This window comes from Chionomys nivalis, chromosome 4 (assembly GCF_950005125.1).
Source record: "Chionomys nivalis chromosome 4, mChiNiv1.1, whole genome shotgun sequence".
NCBI lineage: Eukaryota > Metazoa > Chordata > Mammalia > Rodentia > Cricetidae > Chionomys > Chionomys nivalis.
The window spans coordinates 115,039,995-115,059,401 of NC_080089.1; the positions used below are offsets into that span (position 1 = coordinate 115,039,995).

The following is a 19,407-nucleotide window of genomic DNA, read 5'->3' on the forward strand; positions in this document are numbered from 1 at the left end:
CTTCCGTCAAGTCCCCCTCTGGCCACCACTGTAGGACTCTCTGGGCAGTGCCCGCAGTCAGGGCTTCAGTACCCAGGGTATTCAAAGACAGCAGCGGCTCCCATCCCTGTCCCGATGCACATGGACACCACTCCATAATCCCTGGGGGAAGAGCCTGCATTGGCTGTGCAGAGCCTGCCCAAGCCGTGCCCTCACCAGGCAGAGCTGCAGCACCAAGGGGAACTGAGCTGTGGACAGACACACAGCCAGGCGGCAGACACCTTCCACAGGTTATGCTGCCTTTTAAGCAAGCCATCAGGAAGGCAGGTCTCATCCCTCCATCCCTTCTTCAGAATACCTGTGCGCGTGTGCGCACTCACCTCCCCAGGCCCCAGCCATCAGACACCCCAGCTCCAACACCCCCCACACCACTCCACAAGGAGCAGCCTTACCGTTTCCCACGGCGCTTCAGTTCATTGAGCAGCGTGATGACCTGCCTTGCACCGGTGCAGCCCAGGGGGTGGCCCAGGGCTATTACACCCCCCAAGGGGTTCACCTTCTCTGCAGGAATTCCCAGTTTCTTCACACAGTAGAGGGCCTGGAAGGAGCCAGAGCAATGGCTGGAGCAATGGCTCCATCTGCTCTGAACCCCGGGCCCACTTGATCCCACCATGACACCCAGGCTCACCTGACTGGCAAAGACCTCACTGATCTCAAAGATGTCTATGTCATTCACAGTCAGCCCTGCAGGCAAGATACAGAGCAGAGCTGACAGTCACGGCGGGACTCTGGATTTCCTCTGGGCTCCACCCCAAGCACAGCTCTCGTGGTCCACTGTGTGCCAGGCGTGTGGGTCCCAATGGTAGGGTAGGGAGGCCTTGGCTGTGGGGTGCTAGCCTGACCCACCTCCATTCCAGAGCACCCACAGGTCAAACCCAGCACACCCTAGTCCCAGATACAGGTAACGAGGGGTCCAGGTACAGGATAAGGGGCCGCTCACCTGCTTTCTGCAAGGCTGCAGGGATGGCATAGGCAGGACCGATGCCCATGATGTCAGGAGGGACACCGACCACTGCATAGGACCGCAGGACCCCAAGGATGTGAAGGCCCAGTTCTTCAGCCTTGGACCTCCGGGCCAGCAGGACGGCAGCTGCTCCATCACTCACCTGACTGGAGTTTCCTAGAGGAGGAAGGGTGGGATGAGGAGGCCTCAGACTGAGCTGAAGAGAGCCAGCCCTCCACCATCACCTTGCCAAGGGGCCTGGTCAGTTCCACATCTCAGAGAAGAACTGGTCACCTCCATCAGCCCTCTTCCTGGTCCACGCTCACCAGCTGTGGTAGAGCCTCCATCCTTGAAGGCCGGCTTCAGCTTGGCCAGGCCCTCCATGGTGGTGCTGGGACGGACACCCTCATCCTGGGACACCGTGATGGTTTTCTTGTTGCCCTTGTCATCAAGGACTGTGGTTGTCACAGGCACCATCTCAGCTGGGAAACAGCCCCTGCTCTGGGCTCTCGCGGCCCTGCCAGCACCATGGACAGCGAGTCTCAGGCCCTATTGTGGTCTTTTCCTGCCTATCCCTGCTTGGCCTTTGCTAACTCAGCAAGACACAGGGCCCCTGGCTGTTCCAACCCAGGGACTGCTGCGCACCCCCCCCCCCCCATGGAGCTGTGAAAGATTGCTGAGGGTTCCTCAGGACACCACTTTCCTCCGGGAGGGAGAGGCATGCCCAGATTCCTAGATTCTTCATCGCATCCCATCCCAACAGAGAGCAGGACACGCAGAGACGTCCTTCTGTTCAGCGTTCTCTATGCATTGGCCACTCAGCCTGCTCAGTGCGCTCTTCCACAATAATGCTGACGTTACCACTCCAGGCCCAGATCTGCCTCTTATGCTAGGAAGACTAGCATACTCCAGGCTTAAGTATCACCAGTGACCACCATGTCTGGTCAGAACAGGGCCCTATGCCTTATGTCCCAAGGAACAGAGTGGGGGAGGGACTGAGGCCCTGCTTGGGAGAGGACACTCAGACCTCAGAGTGTATAGTTAAAAAGGACTGGGAAGACCTACCCAACAGTGGTGCCAAAACATTCCACCTCCCACCCAGAGGCATGAGGCTAGCCAACACTGTCGTGCCATCCTGACAGCCCCAGCTGAGACTACTCTCCATCCCATCAATAGCCGACCCCAGCCGCACTCACTTCTGCTGGGAGGCCAGAGCAAAGGCATCCTGTTTCTGCCGTGAAATGCCAAACCTCTCGGCCACGTTCTCTGAGGTTATCCTAGACACAAACAGCAAAGCAGGAGGCTGTGGGTCTGCTGGCCTGAGGGCCAGGGCCATACTTAAGGCCTGTGCTTGCACCTCTGGGCATCCGGGTCAGAGGTAGGATATCCAGTCCCTGCCCCAGGGACAGAGGTAAGTTCTCAGAAGGTGGTACTCCTGTTTCATCTTAGTGAGGAGCACCCCCGCTGGTCAAATCCTCAGAGGCACATACCAAAGGAAACATTCTTTATGGGGGGACCGACAGCCTGTGTGTGAGGCCTGCAGAAGGCATGGCCTCCTACCCAGTGACATCCCCAGCAGCGGACCAGAGGACATGCTGGGTGCACTAGCTGGCCACACTTGGTCAGCTTCTCCTATGTCTCCAAGATGCCTCTGGAGAGAGGATCTGGACGAAGCCAGATCACTGCCCACTGCAAGCTTTTCTCTGTATGGCTGTACAACCAGGGATCCCTGCCCCTAGATGTTGGCAAAGTTCAGAGATCACAGATATGACTGTAGCTGACAGAGGTATAGAGAACAATTTCCCAGGCTACATCTCAGAGGCCTGAGTCCCCCCCCTCCAAGTGTGTTCAGAACTTCAGCGTTCCCCACATCCTTCTCAACGGGTTTGGCGGGACATCTGGCACCATCCTCCTTGTGCCTGGGCACCTTAGGGTGGAGAAGGGGAAACATGGGATATGTCTGGATACTCAGGGGCTCAGAGAAGACTCAAGCATTTAAAGAAAGGAAAGCCAAGGATCGTGTCAGTCCATACCCAGTCCCTGCTGATCAGGTACATGGTACTCAAAGGACGGAGGTAAAGGGTTCGAGGCCAGGCATTGCCAGCCACAGAGGGGAAAATTCCATGGTCTCTGGTTGAGGACAGAGTGGTGAGTGGGCACACGCATGCACACATGCACGCACACACACACACACACGTGCGTGCATGCACACGGGCACACACACAGAGCCACCTGTGGACACTCATCCCATAGGAATCAAGCAGTCTCTGGCCTTCTTGTTCTCCAGCAGGCGTGAAGAAATGTTCCTAAGGTTCCCTCTCTCAGACATGGTCATGGACTCCACCCTGAGGAAGAGGAGTGAGTTCTCAGCCCTACCTAGTAGGAAGCCCCAGGAATGGCCAGCTGTGTGGCAAGTACTGGACAATAAATAGCCAGGGATCCCTCCAGGCATGCAGCAGGTACCTTGCCAGCGAGCAGGGATTGCAGTGGCTGAGCCATCTTTCCCTCCAGCCCCAGACAGCACTGTCCCAGACCCAGACCCAGCTCTGGGGTCCTGCAGTATGGTGCACTGCTGAGATAAGTGAGCAGTGGTTCCCAGGGATGACCTTCTGGTTGTCCCTCTAATGCGGGACATATCAAATCAGCCTGATTCAGCCTCAGTGTCCCCGAGTCAGAGAGAGAGAAGCAAGACATGATGAACACTAAGTTTACATCAAAGAAAGCCCTGGTCTGTGTTGATTGGCAAGTAGGTGGGATGGCCGAGAAAAAGACCGGGTGGTCCGTGCAGAGGGACCAGACATTGCTGGGGAGGTGGCCATGAGGCCACATGATGATCAGCAGCCCTGGCTAAGTTCTCCCCAACTCTGGCACAACATGAACCCTTTCTGTTCTTTTTGGGAGGACTGGGTGCTAGTTACAGGACCTCAAACATGCACTACATTGCTACGCTTATCTCTTGGCCTTAATTTTCTTCTTAGTCTCATTTTGAGACAGAATCTTGCTAGACAGTCTCAGTCCCAGATTTTAAGTAGCTCCAGTGGGCCCTGACCATGAATCCCTTTGCTTCAGCTGGGATTACAGCCCCGGCCGTTGTCTGAATCCTGTTTAGGCATGAGAACCTGTCTACAGCGTGACCGAATCACACAAGCCCCACAGCCAGCAGTGGTTGTGTCTCTACCTAATCATTCTACAGCATCCACAGAGCAGAGGTGGGGTGAGGATGTGAAGGCCTGGCAAGGAGGAAACTGGTCATGGTCACCGGCATGAACCCAACTGGACAGCTCAATCTTGGGCAAGCTGCACTCTCAGAAGCTAGGGGCTGGTCAGGTGATGTGGGCACCCTCCAGGCACAGCTGCTTTGTCTCCAGCACCAGGGTCCTCAACCTGCCTGGGACTAGAATCCTGAGGACCTCGTGGAGCCCTAGCCTGTCCCCTTAGGCCACCACAGCTGCTGTTCTCGCTATGGAAACAGGAGATGACTGTGACCCTTGCCTACCATAGTCCCCATTTGTGGACTTTAACACATGGGTCAGGAAAACCCAGCGCAGGAAGCCCGGACCTAGCAATGCTTCCTATCAAAGCTCTTCTACAGAACCTGAGGCAGCTCGCTCCAAAGCCTGCCAAGGCTAGCTTCCAGGCACGCCTAGGCTGTCTTCCAACAGCAGATGTTCCTTCCTGGATCCACCGTCCGGGGTAACTTCTGCAGCCCTTTGCCCAAGAGGCAGAAACAAAGGGGCAGTCTGCACAGAGGAGACAGTGAGCAGAGGTCTTAACATGTCCCTCAGAACAGAGTCTCAGATGGAATTTCTCCCTTGGTGTAGAGTGGCAGACAAGGCAACAGCCTAGGAAGATGAATGTTTATATTATAAGGAAATGTCCCTGACTTGAGGAAGCCTGCTCTGCCACCTCCCTCGGGAGCATAGGAAATCCAGCACAACAGGCAAAGTCCAAGTGCTGCAGATTTCCAAGGTGACAATCAGATTTGCAAGAAAGAATGAAAGAGACAACTACGCTCATAGCTTCAACAACCCCTAGGTTGCATCTGTATGAGTCCAGTCCAGTGAGCTTCTGTGGTGGGCAGGGAGAATCATGGCTGAGGAGAGGAATATTAGTTTGATTAATTGCATGGGTTAATCAGGTCCGGCAGGAAGACCATCTTACCCACAGGCCATGCCAATGTCATAAGACCCACTTCTGATGCCACCTGCAACAAAAGCACTTCATAACCATCCTTGGCCAGAGTGGGCCTGCCCTGGAGCAGCACAGCTTGTTCCCTCCCTGCTCTCGGGGTACAGTCACCAAAGCCTCACAGAAGACCCAGGAGCACCCAGAAAAGATTTGGGGTGTTGTACCAAGCAACTCAGCTTCCAAATCATGACACAGAGACTTTTATTAGTTTTGAATACTTGGCCTATCTTAGGCTCATTTCTGGTTAGCTCTTTTAATTTAAATTAACCTGTTTCTCTTTATCTACCCTTTGCCTCGGGGCTTCCCGGCAGGCTGGCACTTGCCTAGTTTCTTGCCACAGGTGTCTCTCTCCTTCCTGTTCTCCTTTTCTCTTTCTCTTCTTCTCTTGAGCCTACATTTCTCCTATTAATTCTCCCTACCTGCCGGCCCCACCTATCCCTCTTTCTCTCTCTCTGATTAGCTATTGGCCATTCAGCTTTTTATTAGGTCAATCAGGTGCTTTAGGCAGGCAAGGTAAAACATTTTACATAATTAACAAATGCAGCAGAAACAAACATAACACACCAATAATATCCCACTGCATAAACAAACACCACACATCTTTGCCCAGTAGAAAAAAAAATATTCCACAACAGGGAGTGACAATGGGCGTTCCTCTACTCCTCTCTGCCTAGGGTCCTGAGGAGCAAGGACCAAGGACAGGGTGTACTCCTGTGCACCCGCGATGTTGGCCACTGCTTGCAGCCCCGATGAACACTGTCTGTTGACGGTAGACGAAGGTACCGTCTCTGGAATGCCACTGAAATAGAAGGGGAAATGGCAGTCAGCCCTGGACGTGACAGTGTCTCACAGGAAGCCCACTACACTTCTGGGCCCCGTGAGAGCCCCAGCGGTGTGTGCACAGATCAGAACAACGGGGAAGCCTGCCCCCACGGGTGCCTGCCCCCATGGGCACAGCTCCGTATGTGCAGAAGTAGGTGCTGAGCATGCCTGTCTGCACAGTTCCTGACTCCCCACAGCCCCCAGGCACACCCTCACCTGTCCTACAGTTCCCACCACAGACAATGAAAGCCTATTGTGGGCCACAGCCGATGTCCTTCCTCCACCAGTCATTTCTTGGACCCCTCAGGATAAAGAAGTGGGTCTATGGCTGGGCTAGGGCCACTCATCCCCATCCCTTGGCCTTCCTAGTAAGCACAGAGTTGGTCCAGTGTGTCCAGTTTTTTCCTCTGTGGACTGTTTCCCCATTGGCATGTTCATTCTTCTACTTCTTGCTCTGGGGTGCCCCAGGTTCAATCATCCAGGCTATTGGAGCTGCATTCCAACACGACAAGGACCTAGGAGCATCCCAGGCTCTTGACTGACACACCAAGAACCCCAGAGAACAAGCACATAGGAATTAAAATGGTTCTGGTGTGCAGGCACTGAGAGCACTGAGTTTAGTGGACGCACCAACAATACAAAGAGAATCAAACAGTAGGGCCTCATGCCAAAGTCACACCATAGGGAGGAACGAGGCCATGTGCTGAGCAAGAACTACACCATTTGAAGCCTGAGAGCTTGGGTATATTTGGGTAGGGTTTAGCCAGGGCAAGGAGAGCTGGCTTGGCCAGCACCCCATGGGGGCAGAATGGGCAGAGGGAGGAGAGAAGCAGGCAGATAGCCCGTGGACCACTGAACCAGCTGATTAAAGTTAAGAGTCTCCGGCCATACTAGTGAGAGGCGTGGAGAGCTTGAACCCCAGGCCAAGTCTGACCCTAAGTTGCCAGTTGCTCTGCCACTGGCCAGTGTTGCTATTATTTCCAGCCCACGCAGCAAGGACTGAGGGAAAGAGGCCCTCGGTCCCCAAGTGGCAGTGAATGAACCACTCACTGGTTTCAGTCTTGGGAGGACCAGGGCTCTTCCTGGGGATAACCCCACCCCATGCTACACCACCCTCAGCCACTGATGATGGGCCAAGCCTGGACTTCCAGATGCTCACCTGAGAGGGGAAACATACACTGCCCGGTCCTGGTCATGTGATTCCACCCACTAAAGGGTCTCTGTTAAGTCAGCTTTGTTTAAAATTTAGGCCACTGCTCTGCCCCGGTTCCCAAGCCCTGGGTGTCTTGGCCATCAGCCCAGTGACACACCCCCTTTAAGCAGGGAAAAGGTTACAGTCACAGGACAGAGTTCAATGTCCTCTGGTTGCCTCAATATCTTCTTTCAGCCCAATCTTCCACCTCACACTCCAGCACCAGGACCCCCAGCAGTCATGGTGGGCAATTCGAGGCAGAATGGGAAGGATTACCTCAGGAACTGGGCGATGTGTGCTATAACGACTCTGGCCCCCGGCAAAAGCACATTGCCTGTGGACAGAAGAGCCCTTACTCAGTGCTGGGGGGCGGGAGGGTGTCCTGAAGCCTAAGGTAAAAAAAAAGATGTCCCAGAAAGGAGACATTCCAGATCTCTCCAGGAATCTAAGGCCTCTGCAGAGAGGTTCGTGTGAGCTGTGGTGGCTGAGCTTCAGGAACGAGGAGCCAGCTACCAACCGCCCGTCACCCAGCAGCCCAGCGCTGGAGGGCCTCCCGCATGTTCCTCCACATCAGCAAGCTGGGCAGGTGGCCTGCTCGCCTGCAACAGGAGGGCGCCTCTAGGGTAAGAGGCACAGTGCAGAGCCTTGAGCTGAGGGAAGTAGGGCTGTGGGGGAGGGAAGCGAGTCTGCAATGACTAGCCTCCCCAAGTGTCCTCCCCCACCGCGGGAGGAGGAACAGGCTGGCATCCCCGGATAGAACCATGTCCTACACGATGTTGTTCTAATTCAGGGAAAAGCGGGGGTTAGGGCAAGGTCGGGTGAACCCTGTCTACACCTGTAGCCGGGCTGACAGACAGAATGTCGGTTTAGGTGGAGAACCGTGGCCTCCCACCTCCTGGAGTCTCCAGTAACATCTGGGTTTTAGAGCATCTATCTCAGGGCATTCCTGCTTTTCCATGTCCACTCAGTGGGCAGATGTGCCTCGAGGGAGCACCCAAGGTTCTAGGTTGAAGACTGGCTGTTAGGAGCAGTTTCATTCAGATCTCTCTGTGGTCCAGCCCTTGCCCTCAGTAAACTCAAGTCTGTGTTGTAGAGAGAAGGGCCCCCGGGGCGGGCCTGGCACGTGAGCTCACCCACGGAGATGTCTCCCAGCTGCTCAGGCCTGAGGTTCACGTCCTGAAGAACCGCGGTCAACACGGCCTACAGAAGCTGTCCGGGGTGGTGTCCTGCAGGGCGAAGCGCAGCGGCAGTGAGCCCAGCTCCCGCATCCCCACCCGGGGACTCTGCGGTTACCGTAGCCCAGACGGCAAGATTGCACTGGCCGCCTTCTGCGACCCTCGCCCGTCGGAGGGGTCTCACCTTGAAGCCGCCACGGTGCACCGTCCGTACACCACCACCACTTCGGAGGCCAAGGCCTGCGGGAAGCCCGCGGAGCAGGGTGCGGCTTGCAGTGAGTGCGGAGCTCGACTCGGGCCTGCAGGCCAGGTGTCCCAGCACTACCTGCAATCGATGCATCGCGGAGGTGGGTCCTGAAGATTTGCCTGGGCTCTGGTTGCAGAACCAAGGGGATAAAAAACCGTGGCTTGCAGGAGGGCAGAGCCAGTTTGAGCTTTAAATTTTTCACAAGTCCTTCTGCAGCCAATCAGAAGAGGAGTCTTCCTGTGGTCACTCCACCACAACCTCCCAGCTTCTCAAAGCCAGGTCACCGAACTCCAAAACCCCTCTTTCTGATAGTTCATCCACATACACCTGTGATGGTGCAAGAGAGTGAGGCATAAGTTCAAGGCCAGTCTGGGCTACAAAATAAGAATTTGCTTCATATATATATAAAATATATATATATATATATAAAATATATATATATATATATATATATATATATATATATTTTAAATTTTGTGCACATTTCTGAAGCCTCTCCCAGAAGTGTAAACTGGAACTTTCCGGTCTTTCACAGCATTTTGCAGTCAACATTGGAGGCAGGACCTCAAAAGTCGTCTGAGTTTCTGGGCATAAACCAAGATTCCGTCCTCCAAAGCACGGCCTTTGCACAACGTCAAGCAAAAGGCAGGAGGTTCTGGGACCATGGTAACAGCGTCCCACTATGGATGGAATTGGAGGTCCCGACTCTGATTCCTGTCATCTTAATTGGCTCTTTTCTCTTCTGGGTCCAAGCTTGAGATTCCCAGTCCTCTTCTTGGACAGTTTTGGATTCCTAGACAGCGGGAACAAAACAAAACAAAACGCCCTTTTGATCAAGCACCGAAGGGTTTCAAAGGCCTCCGAGCGTGGTCTGCAGGTCGTAACACCTCTGTACGCCTGTTTGGGATGCCCTCATTAGTCCTGAACACCCTGCAGTCCCGTGTCTCCCCCCCCCCCCCTCGCAGAGGTATCTACCAAGGCAAAAGGAGCCTGCAGCGACTGACACATGAGCTTATCAATGACTTCCTGTCAAAGGAATCAATCAGGGCTCCCTGGGTGTAGAACCCAGTACCCACTTAAAGAGTAAGACAGGGCCGGGCGGTGTTGGCGCACGCCTTTAATCCCAGCACTCGGGAGGCAGAGGCAGGCGGATCTCTGTAAGTTCGAGACCAGCCTGGTCTACAAGAGCTAGTTCCAGGACAGGCTCCAAAACCACAGAGAAACCCTGTCTCGAAAAACCAAAAAAAAAAAAGAGTAAGACAGGGTCTGCCCAACCACAGTGACATGTCAGGCACAAACCATGGCTATCACAGTGTTTTTCTCAAAGCCCAAGAGAGCCCAGAACACAAAAGGAGGGGAAACTGGGAGAGGGCTCATGAGTAAGGTGCTTGCTCCACAAGCCTGAGGGCAGATAGCAGATCCCCAGTGCAGACAGCAATGCTGGTCAGGCTCCACAGCAGCCCAAGACCCTTCGTGCTCAGGTGGGGCAGGCAGCAGCTCCTCTGGGCAAACTACCCAGCTGGACCAATCAAATTGTTGAGAGCCGGGCTCAGTAAGAAACCTGGCCTCAGAAAACAAAGTGGAGAGGATGTCTCTAGTCATCCTGGACGGCACCCAACATTTCCCTCTGGCCTCCACCTGCGTGTGCACACATGTGCACATTCACCTGCACACACATGCCCACATACCAACACACATACATATGAGGGAGTGCGAGAGAAAGAAAGTTTCTACCTCTTGAAGGCAGATCTAGCTCTCCTATCACCGTTGCCAAAGGCACAGCCTGCCTCCCCGCTTTCCTCAAAGCAGCTCCTAAGCTCTTTAGAGACACCAGAGGGCAGGCTGCAGGTGCCTCCTCCCTGTGCTCTCCCCACCATCTTCCACTGCTGGCCTTTGTGAACCTCTTAGTAGCCCAGAAAGGCCTGTGACTCCATCAGCTCACAGGACACACGTCCACCCAACAGCCCACTGATTGCGTGCGCCAGGGCAAGAATAGGCATATTTACTGCCCAAGACAAAAATCACAAGCTTATCTAAGGCATGAAAAGAAATGAGATTTTGTGTTTTCTTTGGTAACTTGATGACATGAAGGTTGAGTGTGAACCTCGTAGATGACAATGCCATGTCCCAATGTCAAAATGTTGCATACTCTGTGTTGAGCAAGGGCAGAGAGATGTGAACAACAGCAGAAGTACAGGCACACCCTCCTACACATCAGGGATAGTGGATCTCAAAGATCATTTCTGAGTGCTACCTCGCTGGCTCCAGAGACCTCAAAAGGAAGTGTGGGAGTCTCCCGTCCTAACACAGGTGCAAAGAACTGCAGACTCCAAGACAACAGGGTGGAAGGCAGGAGGGCTGGCAGGGGGACAGGATACAGAACAGAGGAGATGGGTACAACTACAAGCTCCAAAGACCCAACACAGCTGTAGGAGGACCCCTAGGTCCACACTCCATGTCCTTCTGGCTGCTGTGAGGGGAATTGTCTTTCCAAAGACTGAACGGTTCACTTGTTTTTTGTTTTGTTTTTTGAGACAATGTTTCATGTATCTTGGGGCTAGCCTTGATCTGTATATATAATTGATAATAGTCTTGAACTTCTCCCTTCTGAGTGCTGGGGCTTATAGACAGAGACTGCTCGTTCATTTCTCAGCTGCCCAGACCCACAATAATCACACAGAAACTCTATTAATCATAACACTGTTTGGCCAATAGCTTATGTATATTTCTAGCTAACTCTTACCTTTTTAATTAACCCATTTCTATTAATCTGTGTGTCGCCATGAGGCTGTGGCCTACCTGATAAGGTTCTGGCATTCTGGCACCTGGTGTAGGAGGTCCTTCTGTTTATGTGTTGCTTTTATTGGTTAATGAATAAAGAAACTGCCTTGGCATTTTGATAGGGCAGAATTTAGGTAGACGTGGAAAACAGAACTGAATGCTGGGAGGAAGAAAGCAGAGTCAGAGGAGAAGCCATGGGTCCTCTGCCTGAGGTGGATACCAGCTAGAACTTTACCTGGTAAGACACTGCCACGTGGCAATACACAGATTAATAGAAATGTGTTAAATTAAGATGTAAGAACTAGCCAATAAGAAACTAGAGCCAATGGGCCAAGCAGTGATTTAATTAATACAGTTTCTGTGTGGTTATTTTGGAGCTAAGCTAGCCTGGTGGCTGGGACAAACAAGCAGGCCCCTCCCTGCAACAGGCATCTGTCTCTTTAGGTAGCTACTTGGCGTCTCCCAGACTCCACCTACTTTCTCCTCTATCTCTATTCGGATTTCCCTCCTGTCTTTATTCTGTCCTTCCATAGGCCCAAAGCAGCTTCTTTATTAACCAGTGGTAATAAAATATATTCACAGCACACAGACCGGAATTTGTACCACCACACCCTGATTATTTAATGCTGGGGGTCAGAACCAGGATTTCGTGCATGCTAGGCAAGCATTCAAACAACTAAGCTATATTTCTAGCCCCAATTTTGCATTTTCTTTTAATTTTTTATTATTTTATATATTATAGTGTGTGTGTGTGTGTGTGAATGTGAGTGTGTGCATGCCACAGCACACCTAGGGAAGTCGGAGGACAATCACCAGGACTCATTTCTCTCTTTTCACTATGGGATCCAGGAATAGAATCCAGGTTGTCAGGATTGCCCAACAAGTGCCTGTACCACTGAGCCATTTTGCCAGCCCTCAACTTCTCATTTTCTTAGTGGTATCCTTTGAAGCATTAAAAAAGTGATATATTTTTTGTCCAACCTCTTTTATTTATAAAAAACATCTTTGTACAGGATTCATCAGACTTTCTGAGTTTGCCCTCTGTGTTCTATGGGAAGGTATACCTCCTTTTCTCATTCAGTATTGAGCCAGCTCATTATTATTTTATGTTTATTTTATATGTGATTTTTAAATTTTCCCTCATCATCATGTTTTCTCCTCCTTTTTACATTTCTCTTTATCCTGTCTTTACCATTTTCAGTTTCTTCTGTATGCTTGAGGCATATTGCTTTTCTTTCTGTATATGTGTATATGGATGTATTAGTTATGCAAGTGCACGTGTGTCAGGCATGTATGTGTGAATGCATGTGATAGCCACAGGTTGGCCTTGGCTGTTGTTCCTCAGGTGCTGTCTTAGTGCTGAAAATGCCCTGATGAGACAACTTTGTGGAGAAAGGGTTTGCTCATTTATCTTCCAACTCCAGACTATATTCCATCATAGCAAGAGGCCACGGAAGCAGGAGCTTAAAACAGCTGGTCACGGGGTTAGAGAGGTGACTCAGCAGTTCAGGGCACTGGCTGCTCTTCCAGAGGTCCTGAGTTCAATTTTCAGCAACCACATGGTGGGTCACAACCATTTGTAATGAGATCTGGCACCATTTTCTGGTCTGCAGACATACATGCAGACAACATTGTATACATAATAAATAAATAGATAAATATTTTTTTTAAAAAGCTGGTCATATCACACCCACAGTCAGGAGCAGACAGGAGCAAATTCATCCATACTTACATGTGCTTAGCACCCTCTCTACTTGTAACATACAAGATTCCCTGCCTAGGGAGTGGTGCCACTTACAGTGGGCTGTAGATCTTCCCGCATGGGTCAACACAAGACTATTCCCTATGGATACATCCACTGGCCAATGTGATTCAGACAATCTCTCACTAAAATTCTCTATTTCGTTTGATTGAAAAGCCAAGCATGGTGGGCCATACTTGGGAGGTAAAGGCAGGAGGATCAGAAGTTCAAGGTTATCTCACCTACTTTTCAACTTTAAAGCCAGCCTACGCTACATTAGACCCTGCCTAGCTTCCCTCCACTGACACAAAGTTTAATGGAAAGCAAGGCTCTCAGAAGGTGGGCATTCTAAATGCCTAGTGCTGCTAGAACATTCTAGAAGCAGCATTCTTGAGGAAAGATGAGTTTTCCAGCCCTATGATGTGACAGGTGCTGCCCATCAGGACAGAAGACAGGTGCAGCCCATCAGGACAGAAGACAGGTGCCGCCATCAGGACAGAAGACAGGTGCTGCCCATCAGGACAGAAGACAGGTGCAGTCAGCAGGACAGAAGACAGGTGCAGCCCATCAGGACAGAAGACAGGTGCAGCCATCAGGACAGAAGACACGTGCAGTCATCAGGACAGAAGCAGGTGCAGTCATCAGGACAGAAGACAGGTGCAGCGCATCAGGACAGAAGACAGGTGCAGCCCATCAGGACAGAAGACAGGTGCAGCCCATCAGGACAGAAGACAGATGCAGCCCATCAGGACTGAAGACAGATGCAGCCCATGAGGACAGAAGAAAGGTGCCGCCATCAGGACAGAAGACAGGTACAGCCCAGCAGGACAGAAGACAGGTGCTGCCCAGTAGGCACGAGTATCTGTGACTGACAGGGAAGAGACTGTTGTTACCTTAAATAACTACAAACACAGGTTCAAGTGGTTTGTTTTTCCTTGTTCCTAACAAGGGCTTGCACAGAAAAAGAACCAAAACACAAAAGTCACGGTGAGTCATTCCCATAGGTGCCCTACAGTCACCTTTGCTCCTAATAAATAATCTCATTACACTGCTAACCTTTCTGGCCCAGCCCCAGGAGCTTGGTCATCTGGTGTTGAAGGCTTGTTATTTATAAAGCAACATCCTGAAAACAGGCGGGATCAGGAATGTGCGGCCCTCTTCATCAAGGTGTCCTGTGGTTTCCTGTGTTCAAGCATGTCCTGGCTTTGGAAGGGATCCCGGGTGCTGTGGAAAGCAAATCTTGTGTTCACTCTGCCACCTCCTGACTGTGCTCATCAGCTGTGTGTACTTCAAGGCTGAGCGCACTGTGCTCCCTGGCAGAGGGGTTGCCACAATTCATTCTACGGCAGTTCTTAACATCGTAACGCTGCAACCCTTTAATACCGTGCTTCATGCTGTGCTGACCCCAACCATAAAACTCTTATTTGTTACTTCATGACTGTAATTTTGCTACTGTTGTATGTCATAATGTAAATATCTAATAAGCAGGATCTCTGATATGTGATCCCTGTGAAGGCTCTTTCAGCTTCCAAAAGGGGTTGTGACCCACAGGTTGAGAATCGCTGATTTGAGGGATGGCACTGTAGTTACTGGTAGAGTGTTTTCTTAGCATGCCCAAGTGCTGGTTTAATCCCCAGCACCGCATAAATGAGGTGTGGTAGTGCGCACTTGCTCCTAACCAGGCATCAGGGGGTGGAAGGATGGGGAGGGTCAGAACCTGGAGCCTATGACAGCCAGTCCCAAGAAAATATATATATTATATATATGGTTCAACTCCTACTTAAAATGCATATACACATATATGACTTAAATTTAACTATATAAGAGCTTATTTAATTACACATATATGTGCTTAGAATTAAGATGCAAATATTTTTACAATTATATTTGTAAAATATAAAGGGTCTGGGTACACCATCTGTGGGGGCGTTCCAAGGATTGAGACATGGAAGGAGGCTGCAATGCTGAAGGAAGAACAACCTTTATTTTGCCCCAAGCTAGAGCATTTTTATACCTTTAGGCTGGCCAGACATGCTGAGCAGCCACAAGTCAAGATCAGGGCAGAAGGCCAGAAGAACACAAACATCCTTGTTTATTTCAAGGAAGCTTAGCCATAGCTCAGGGGGAGGAGGGCAGCCAGATCACAACCTGTGTGTCCCATGAATCCTCAGTGTCTGTCCTCCTCAGCCACACAGCCTTTACCTCATAGTCCCAAGGCATGTTTGGGCATCATTCAGCTGTGTCAGGGGCCCCCATGCTGCCAAAACATAGATAAAGAGAAACAGGTTACATTATAAGAGCTCCTGAGAAATGAGCCAAGGTTAGGCTCAGTTACAACCAATCAGAAGTCATTTTGCGAGAGCAGTATTCATTTCCTGCTATATTCTAAATCTTACCCTCAACTTGTTTATGTTTTTGTTGCTGTGAAAACACCATGAGCAGGGAAACTTAGAGAAGAGAAAGTCTAGTAGGGGCTGGCTTACTTCCAGAATAGGAAATGTTAAAGGCCAGACCCACTCCTCACCTACTTGCATTAGTCATCTACTTCTACTGCTTCCATTTGATTGATCACACTCCTGAACTGACCTAGTAGGAAAGAGCCCAGCTGTTCTCAACCGCACAGACTGGGAAAAGGTCAGCAACAGACAGGCATCCAATTTGGGCTTTAATGTTTTAAAACTAGATTTCATTTCTCACAGAGGTTTTCAGAGTGGAAAATAGGGAGACCCGGGAGGGGTGAAGGGATGAGAGATCACTTTGGCTGACCTCTAGTGGACGCTACACAACACTGCAGAGAAGGCTGTGATTATTCCTCCAGCTCAGATGCTGCAAGGGGATAAACTGTTTCTGGCCAGAGTCAATACTCTCACTGGAAACTGAGGAACCCTGCAGAGAGCCTGCAATCGGCAGGAGTGTGCTGCATTCTAATAATATGCAGAATAGAAATTCATCTCTAAATGTGATGTTCTTGAAGGAAAATAAAGAGGCAGAGAACACCCTGTCCTTCACAATTGACCTCCCACTTCTAGGTTCGGGGATACCATGGGAATATTATGTGGGGAGACATAACCTAAGGAATGAGATACTTAGACTACACTAGAGATCCCCAGAAGACTAATAACCAAGCATATTGTTGCCTGGACAATTCCAAGTGATTAACTAACTCGATATTCTGAACTTTCTTTCCCTGGCTGTGGTTGGGAGCCTTGACAAATGAACAAAAACCCAAAGAGTTCAGAGATCCTGAACTTGTGGTTGCCAGGAATCGAACTTTTGACCTTTGGAAGAGCAGACAGTGCTCTTAACCACTGAGCTATCTCTCCAGCTCTTCTTTCTGTAGCCAAAAGAGGGCACAAGACCTCTCTGCATGGTTGTGAGCCATTATGTGGTTGCCTGGAATTGAATTAACGAGGTTTCAAGGGCAGGAAATGCTCTTAACCATTGAGCCAACTCTCCAGCCCCCCTTTCCACTTTTTTTTAAAACTAAACCAGGTTTACTAGATGTGATATATGGATCACATCTGCATTACCCTAACATGTGGAGTACAGGGGTCTTCATGGACATATTGGTCGTTCGTGTACCTCATAGAGGAGGTCTAAAATTTTTTTTTTCTCTGGATTTAAATTGGTTAACCTTTTGCTGGTGTTTGTAGTCCTTTGTATGTCTTGGATGTGAGTTCTTCTTCAGGCACATGAACATGCCAGTATTTTCTTCTTCTGGCCATCTTGCCTTATTCTCCTTGATGATGTCTCTGAAGCATGCTGGCTAATGGAGATGGAGCTGTTACGTTTTAATCTCCTAACACAAAATTTTGCCTGATCCAGTCACAACAACGTGTGCCCATGTCCTTTTCCTAGAATTTGCACATCTCATTTCATACTCTTAATGTTGCATTCTGAGTGAATTTTATTGGTGCTCTTTCATAGTCACCAGCACTTTTTTTTTTTTTCACAAGGGGATACCAAATTGCCCCAGAGCCATTTCTTGTTAGAAAAAAAATTGTCCTGGGACTAGCTCCTCACTGAGATTTGCCTGCCTCTGTGTGCTGGGATTAAAAGTGTGCACCAACACAGCTAAAAATATGGTTCTTAAAAATGATTTTGCCATTATGTGGTTGCCAGGAATCGGACTTTTGACCTTTGGAAGGGCAGACAGTGCTCTTAACCACTGAGCTATCTCTCCAGCTCTTCTTTCTGTGGCCAAAAGAGGGCACAAGACCTCATTGCAGATGGTTGTGTGCAATTATGTGGTTGCCTGGAATTGAATTCAGGACATTGCAAGAGCAGGCAATGCTCTTAACCACTGACCATCTTTCCAGCTCCTTTTTCCTCTTCTTTAACTAAACCAGGTTTACACGATAGCGTGTGTGGATCACATCTGCATTCCCCTAATGTGGAGTACAGGGTTCTCCATGGACCTATGGGCCGTTCGTGTACCTCATAGCGGAGGTCTAGATAAATATTTTCTCCGATTTTAAATTGGATTACCTTTTGCTGGTGATTGTAGTCCTTTGTATATCTTGGATGTGAGTTCTTTTTCAGGCACATGAACTTGCCAGTATTTTTGTCTTCTAGCTATTTTGCCTTATACTCCTTGGTGGTGTTTCTGAAGCACGCTGGCTCATGGTGATGGAGCTGTTAGGCTTTAATCTTCTAACACAAAGTTTTGCCTGATCCAGTCACAATCACGTGTGCCTATGTCCTTTTCCTAGAATTTTCACATCTCATTTCATACTTTTAATATTGCATTCTGAGTGAATATTATTGGTGGTGTTTCATAGTCACCAGCACTTTTTTTTTCACGTGGGGATACCAAATTGCCCCAGAATCATTTCTTGTTGGAAAAAAAATTGTCCTGGAACTAGCTCTTATAAAACAGGCTCCAGGACCTTATTGAGATTCACCTGCCTCTGAGTGCTGGGATTATAAGTGTGCACCACCACAGCAAAAAATACTGTTCTTAAAGATGATTTTGCCATTATGCTGTTGCCAGGAATCAAACTTTTGACCTTTGGAAAGGCAGACTGTGCTCTTAACCACTGAGCTATCTCTCCAGCTCTTCTTTCTGGAGCCAAAAGAGGGCACAAGACCTCATTGCAGATGGTTGTGAGACATGTGTTTGCCTGGAATTGAATTCACGAAGTTGCAAGGGCAGGCAATGCTCTTTACCACTGAGCCAACTCTCCAGCCCCTTTTTCCACTTTTTAACTAAACCAGGTTTTACTAGATGTGGTATATGGATCACATCTACATTACACTAACATGTGGAGTACAGGCGTCTCCATGGACCTATTTGCCATTCATGTACCTCATATAGAAGGTCTAGATAAATTTTTTCTCTGGCATTAAATTGGTTAACCTTTTGCTGGTGTTTGTAGTCTTTTGTATGTCTTGGATGTAACTTCTTCTTCAGGCACATGAACATGCCAGTATTTTCTTTTTCTAGTCATCTTGCCTTATTCTCCTTGGTGGTGTCTCTAAGCACGCTGGCTCAAGGAGATGTAGCAGTTAGCTGTTAATCTCCTAAAACAAAATTTTGTCTGATCCAGTCAAAACAACGTGTGCCCATGTCCTTTTCCTAGAATTTGCACATCTCATTTCATACTTTTAATGTTGAATTCTGAGTGAATTTTATTGGTGGTGTTTCATAGTCACCAGCAGTTGTTTTTTCACAAGGGGATACCAAATTGCCCCAGATACATTTCTTGTTGGAAAAAAAAATGTCCTGGAACTAGCTCTTACGAACGAGGCTTGCCTGGACCTCAGTGAGATTCGCCTGCCTCTGTGTGCTGGGATTAAAGGTGTGCACCAATACAGCTAAAAATATGCTTCTTAAAAATGATTTTGCCATTATGTGGTTGCCAGGAATCGAACTCTTGACCTTTGGAAGGGCAGACAGTGCTCTTAACCACTGAGCTATCTCTCCAGCTCTTCTTTCTGTGGCCAAAAGAGGGCACAAGACCTCATTGCTGATGGTTGTGTGCAATTATGTGGTTGCCTGGAATTGAATTCAGGATGTTGCAAGAGCAGGCAATGCTCTTAACCACTGAGCCATCTCTCCAGCCCCCTTTTCCTCTTCTTTTTCTAAAACAGGTTTACTACATTGGTGTGTGGATCACATCCAGTCACAATAACTTGTGCCCATGTCCTTTTCCTAGAATTTGCACATCTCATTGCATACTTTTAATGTGGCATTCTGAGTGAATTTTATTGGAGGTGTTTCATAGTTACCAGCACTTGTTTCTTTCACTTGGGGAAAACAAATTGCCCCCGAATCAT

At 49.5% G+C, this 19,407-nt stretch overlaps 1 protein-coding gene across 1 annotated transcript; it reads right to left on the minus strand.

The window, feature by feature from the left end:
• Positions 1-6: 6 nt before the first annotated feature.
• On the minus strand, positions 7-8,717 carry Acaa1 (acetyl-CoA acyltransferase 1). The gene is given in 15 exon segments (XM_057768518.1): positions 7-141; positions 432-577; positions 668-723; positions 980-1,159; positions 1,309-1,499; positions 2,179-2,259; positions 3,223-3,327; positions 5,144-5,186; positions 5,890-5,969; positions 7,461-7,518; positions 8,318-8,395; positions 8,398-8,410; positions 8,467-8,512; positions 8,565-8,635; positions 8,637-8,717. Coding segments are annotated over 15 exon segments (1,287 nt in total). The 5' UTR covers positions 8,700-8,717; the 3' UTR covers positions 7-65.
• Between the last annotated feature and the right edge of the window lie 10,690 nt (positions 8,718-19,407).